The sequence below is a fragment of the Egretta garzetta genome, unplaced genomic scaffold (genome assembly GCF_000687185.1).
Source record: "Egretta garzetta isolate BGI_Z169 unplaced genomic scaffold, ASM68718v1 scaffold108, whole genome shotgun sequence".
NCBI classification, from domain to species: domain Eukaryota; kingdom Metazoa; phylum Chordata; class Aves; order Pelecaniformes; family Ardeidae; genus Egretta; species Egretta garzetta.
In genome coordinates, this window is record NW_009260614.1 from 982,761 (window position 1) to 988,737 (window position 5,977).

Here is a 5,977-nt window from a genome sequence, read left to right on the forward strand (position 1 = left end):
AGAGTAACACACCTCAAATGACAATTCAGCCACTTGCATGACTACTACACCACCACAATCTTGACAGGAGCCAAGCAAAACACCTCAAACAATGGTATTACTGAAACGTTGTATGATAATTATTTTTGTAATATGCAAACTAGCTCACATAAAAGACATTAAAAAGTTGGTAACATTCGAAATTTATGAGAGGAGCTAGAGAGAGCAATGGAACCAACTTCCCAGATAGGAGGAGGGGTTCATTTCAAGAAACCAGTTTAGAGACTGTGTGCAGCCCCAGGCAAGCCAGAACAACGCTTCGTTAACACTGAGCATTTGAGAACACCAAAATCAAAGCTCCAAAGGCAATCAATAACCCAGAAGGAAGAAAAAAGTGAGATTCCAGAAACTGCTATGAAGCAGTTTTATTTGGTTTAGTTTTGTTTGGACACACTGGCACCCTGAAAAATGGCAAGTATAACTAGAACGAGGAGAATCCCAAACGTGCTCTGCCCTTGAGAGGAGCTTGCAAGTCAGGCCCCTTGCTGAGTACATCTGAAGCTTGTTACACATGTTCCACTTCAGAGAACACCTGCTCAAACTGTTCTGCAGGTCTGAAAGCGTCCTTACCCAGCCCACTGTCTTGGTGGCACAGGTCTGTGTCACTCCTGATAGCTGCTGGAACGCGGGGCTCGACCACTCTGGGAGAAGAGAACGTGAGCACAGTGATGAATGCTTTGAGCGAGAGGGAGGACTCACAAACCAGAGCAGCTCAAAGGCAAACGTCAGTCCCAGGATAACGTCACCACATTGCATTTCCCTAGGTGTGTCCCACCCCATCTTGTTCTAGGCAACGGCTGCTCCCCAGAACACCCTGAACTGTTGAGGAAAAGCACCAGCTCCATCTCAAGAGAAAAGCAGGACCTTATCTGAATGTATTGAGTAGCAAAAGTGGCACCTCCTCAGACAAACATCAGGGCATAACCTGAGAGGGGAGCCAGAGCCATAGCTGCAGGGCATTAAACACACAGCAGGATGTGCATATTAGTGCTGGGAACCTCATTTATCAGTCAAAACGTAAGATGTTAGTGTCAGCACAAAACATGAGAGCGTGATGGTGAGCACTGAAATCAGACGGGGTCATTGCTGAGATAGAGAAGATGGAAGGCTGCCCTCTGCAGTAAGAGGAATGAGCTTTGGGTGACTGCTGGACACCATCACCACTCGTTGAGAAGTCACTGGACCTCTTGTGTCCCAAACTGATTTGGAGGAGATGAGGGGAAGATACTACTTTCCCCTAGACAGGAGTTTAGTTCAGACAACTGAGTTCTACTATTTTAGCTCTGAAGACCCCTGAGTAGACCCCAGCCCCAACCTTAACTTTTACTGACTTTCAGCAGAGCTGCTCTGATGGACCAGCCAAAGCACGCTTCATTCCTTAAACTGTTGTGATATGGCTGGGAACGTGAATACTCACGGTTAGGCAGCTCCAGGAAGAAATTAACATAGAGGTTGTCATACTCATAGCCTTGAGCTGAAACTGAGAAGAAGAGAGAATGAACTTCAGCTGCTCACTTCCATGCAAACTCCTCCGGTAGGCTTTTGGGAAGGCCAGCACCAATAACCTCAGGGACAACCAGTTACTGCTGGAAGCTGGGAAAAGCCAGGGTCTTCAAAGGAACAGAATATGACCCTCAGAGAAGATTCCTTAACTAGTTCTGTCCACATATCACTAACTAGATCCAGGAGGTCACATATTTAATTGTTTTCTTTGCTATAATCTCTATTAACGTCCCCATCTGCTCTCCTTTATTCAGATCTGTACGTCCTCCTAGAACAGCCGCAGTATTTGTCACCTCCAATCTGTAAACGCCACCCAAGGGAGGAGAAGGAGGAAGTAAGGATTCTAGGGAGAGGATCACCTACTCTGGACCAGACTGTGATCCAAGAATCCTTAGTCCCTTCATAGCCTCGGCCATTGCAGCAGACCCAGCTTTGCCCCTTAGTTGCTCTTTATAGTAAGGACTCACCTATTTCTCCGTTCACAAAAAGCCGCAGTGTACCAGGGAGAGTCTGTAAGAACGAGCAGACAAACAAGGTAAAGAGCTCAATGACCGCTGAGGGAGCTACATACAATCCCCTCCCAGCAGGGTCGCATACAGGTGTTTCACAGATGCTTGTACATGAACGATTCACTCTGCTGGCCAGGTAGGTGTCACGACTTTTCGTATCACTTTCCAGAAGTGAACAGTCCCTCTGGAGAGAGGCTCTCTAGAGACCAAATGCCTAATTGCAGGAGTTTACTATTTGTAAATCAGTCTCTTACAGACTTCAAGATGGATATAAAATGTAGTGAGAAGTCACTTGCAGAAACCATAGCCCTGTTTCTCCTGCAGTGTTCCCGCACTTGCCCAAGGTGGGGGGAGCAGGGGGGAAGCATAGGGCGAGCTGAGACACTCTATCAAAGCACGAAAAAGTACAACAACTTTAACACTTTGGCAAACAAGATTTGAGCAAAGGAGATTGCAGTCCAGGTAATTCAGTAAGAAGGGGAACTGTGCAGTAGTTTTGGGGTGGGAGGGGCTGTTTACCTGAACAAAGTGGCACGTAGATGTGTTTGACATTCACAAAGTTAACAGCAATCACTATCCCAAAAGACAGAAACCCTCCTTTCTTCTTACAGCATTATAGGCAAAGGCCTTCAGACAATGCACACAGTCTCACAGAGACAGCATTCAGCATGCTCTGCTGCTGGTCTGACAGGCGCGGGATGGAGCTCTGCAGGCCCCACATCCACTGCAACCTGTCCCTTCTGACCCAATTTTCTGCTGGAAGCCACAAGGTAAAAGCTGCCAACACACATACACCCCCCCCAGAATGAAAGTCTTCAGAGAGTGTGGTGCAAACGGCAGCCATGCCACCAGGTCAACAGGCTCCAGGTCCCTGCTGAGTGCTGCTGCTACTCACCATTTCAAATTCTGAGCCTACAAGACCACTGAGGTATTCCTTGTGGCGACCGTACAGCTGAAAACACAGAACAAGCTGATCAGAAAAAGTGTCTTTTTGATTATTTATTGTTTTCCTTATTGCAAAAACTGTAATGGATGTAACTTAAAACCAATTTAAATTGTTGACAGGCTTAGCACACAGGGTTTTTTTTAATTGTTATAGCAGATACAGAGAATATAAGAATCTAACAGAACTAAGGGGTGTAACTGCTAACTGCATGGAACTTCAGCTTCGCAGAAGACCTCATTGAAGGCGAATCTAGGGGGAAAAGCAGCTCTGAACAATCAGGTCTTAAATGACGTGTTAAAAACACAGGCATAAATGATTCCAATGAAATCAGCAGACAGGAGATCAGCGTAGCGAAGTCATGATTTCCTTATTGACCACAAAAAGAATAAGGAAACATACAAATGAAAACTAAAACATTAAGTACCTTTATAAATGGCCACAGCCAAAATGGCAACTCAGAAAGATCAAGACATAAAATGAGATCTAAATACCCTGGGACATAACAGATAACAAGAAATCATTCAATGAGCACACAGGCAGTGAGAGGAAGACCAAGGAAAGGGTTTGCCCACTGCTCAAAAGGGACAGAAAACCATGGGCAGGTGACACTAGAAAGGCAGGAATTTAGGTGGTTTCTTGCATCCGTTCTCAGTACATAGATCACTGCAGTCAGAGGCCACCACACCTCATACCAGGCAAGGCCCCTGCCTAGAGCAAGGAGGAAGCAGTCAGGGAGTATTTGTTTTTCTCAAATTGCTGGGCATGATGAGACTCACTGCCAGCGACAACTGTTTTGTCAACTTCAGGAGCCTACAGCACTAACAGTTACATCTACACAAGGGTCTGAGCTCCCTCTGTCAAATCAGAACTAGTCAATACGATCAGTGGAGGGTGGTCCTTACATCTCTGAACACGTGCTGCTCGCGTTCCTCCTCCTCCGGCTGCACTTGGACAGACGCATTCTCAATGGTGTATTTCCACACCTCTCGCTTCTCTCCATCCAGCTCGATCCTGCAGAGCCCCACAACACATGGGCAAAACTCCCCTGTTAGGCAGAGAACAGGCACAGGCAGCAACCGAGCCATCCTGACACAGCAGCCCCCCCTCACCAGGCCTGGGCAGTAGCACAAGAGCACTAACACCCATTCCTCATTCCCCAGGCGCCTGCCAGCATCAGTGACTCAAAAAGGGAGACTCGCTTGCATCCAGCAAATGCATAACCTGTATCCAGGCTGACACCGAAGCCCCACACACCACGCTGCTGTGACATTGAGCACAAGTACACAATAATCTTGTCTTAGAAATCTCTGGAATAAAACTAAAAAATACCCTTCAATTTAAGTGCTGATCCACTGCTTGAGGGGCAACCAGGAAACAGCCTTTTCAGCCCTCTGTATCAGTCAGGAGAGGTAGCAGCCCTGTCCCACTCACCGGTAGGCTCCTTTGGTGCCATTAAAGTCAGGCTTCACTGTGATCACCCCGTTGCCATCCACCTTGATTGTGCAAAGAACATGTTCATACTCCCGGTGACCAAGCCTAATGGAAGACATCAAGAAACAGAGTCTAAATAGAGAATGTGGACCCCCTCTCGCTGGTAAAGGCACATGGGGGTACAGAAGGGAACAAGCACACCCACACTTCCCTACATTAGTTTAAGAAGCCTTTTGGAGGGATACATTCAGTTACCTCCCAACTGAGAAAAGAGGCAGAAAAAATTAGCAGCCCGAGTTACTGAGCTGTTGGAATTCTCTCAGCTAATGAAAGAAACAGGAGATTTGAGTAAGGAGGGAAGATGGGCTTCCTTGTGAGAAATTAAGATCACTTTGCGATTTTACTTACTTCCCATAAGGTCCCAAGTCCCCCATGATGTACATGGTCTGGACAGGAGTGTTAATCACATGGTTGTTCTTTATAAATTCTTCTGAGGGTTCCCAGGTGATGATTTTCAACTTCAGAGAACTTGCTTCTCTGTCAACAACAGAACAGCACAAGTCACAGCTCACCTTGGCAGCCCAGCACAGGCAGCACCAAAACCCCTCGGTGAGAAGTCAAACCGCCCAATTCCAAGTGCAGCACAGCTCAAGCCACCAAATTCCACGGACCGGGCTCCTCCGCAGCTGGGGCACCAGCACCAGGAAACCTGCATTAGCAAGCTCCGAGCCCCAGTCTGCACTCACATTGGCCTACGGTCTTGTCTTCTCCTCCTCACATTGGCCATCCTCTCTGCCAGATATGATGGCACCTCATGATCTGAGTCAGTTACCTTCTGGCAGTGCTGGAAGAGAGAAACAGACAGGAACTAGCTTAATTACAACAGGACAACTTTCCCAATCACAGCTCCGCTCTTAGAGGAGAGAGCAGGTATGTATGCACCCACATGCAAGGACAAACTGCTACAAGACTGTAGAGTTCATTCCCTGTTCTTGTGGCAAAGTACAGCTAAACTCCACCCAACAAGTTACCTACAGAGCAATGCTACACAGCCAAGTCCCTCTGAGCTGTCCCTGGCCACTGTTCTGAAACAGGGCGAGCTCATCCCAGGTCTGGGGCACCAGGCGAAGCTGCTTTGCAGAAGCAGCATTTCCCACGTACAGGGTATCTGGCTTGCTTCTGCATGGCCCAGTGTTCCCTCTGCAGCAGGCCTGGTGGTTTTGACAGACAGTGCCGTATAGTGTGTCCCTAAGAGCTGGTACCTCCTCTAGGTTGGTGAATCGGTCGTGGTCAGTGTAGGTGAAGATGCGATAGTTCTTCCGACCGCCAGCCTTCTCCAGTTTCAGGATCTCCTCGTGGTACTGCCGGTCCAGGGGAGTCTGGCAGGCTGACTCGTGTTGGTACAGATCCACCTCAAACTGAGAGCACCACCGGCAAAGTGCAAAAGCTGCCTTTCACCGGCATTGTCAGAGCCACAAGCACCCTTCACCTGAGATTTCCAAAGCCGCCACAGAGAGAGACAAGGATCCTTTGGGAATCCCAGCAAACA

The 5,977-nt window shown here is 47.8% G+C and overlaps 1 protein-coding gene across 4 annotated transcripts in view; it reads right to left on the reverse strand.

Moving 5' to 3' along the window:
- MKS1 (MKS transition zone complex subunit 1) overlaps positions 1-5,772 on the reverse strand; it is a 9,530-nt gene extending 3,758 nt beyond the window's left edge. Inside the window, exons 1-9 of one of the 4 annotated variants that reach the window (XM_035900631.1) lie at positions 5,691-5,772; positions 5,175-5,272; positions 4,837-4,965; positions 4,429-4,533; positions 3,900-4,008; positions 2,947-3,003; positions 2,010-2,052; positions 1,457-1,519; positions 610-680 (exon numbers count right to left, since the gene is read on the reverse strand). In XM_035900631.1, the coding sequence (XP_035756524.1) occupies positions 610-680; positions 1,457-1,519; positions 2,010-2,052; positions 2,947-3,003; positions 3,900-4,008; positions 4,429-4,533; positions 4,837-4,965; positions 5,175-5,215 (618 nt within the window). In that variant the 5' untranslated portion in view covers positions 5,216-5,272; positions 5,691-5,772. Of the gene's footprint in view, positions 1-609; positions 681-1,456; positions 1,520-2,009; positions 2,053-2,946; positions 3,004-3,899; positions 4,043-4,428; positions 4,534-4,836; positions 5,273-5,690 lie in introns of those variants that run through there. The other 3 variants (XM_035900630.1, XM_035900629.1, XM_035900632.1) reach the window with 3 other exon arrangements.
- Between the last annotated feature and the right edge of the window lie 205 nt (positions 5,773-5,977).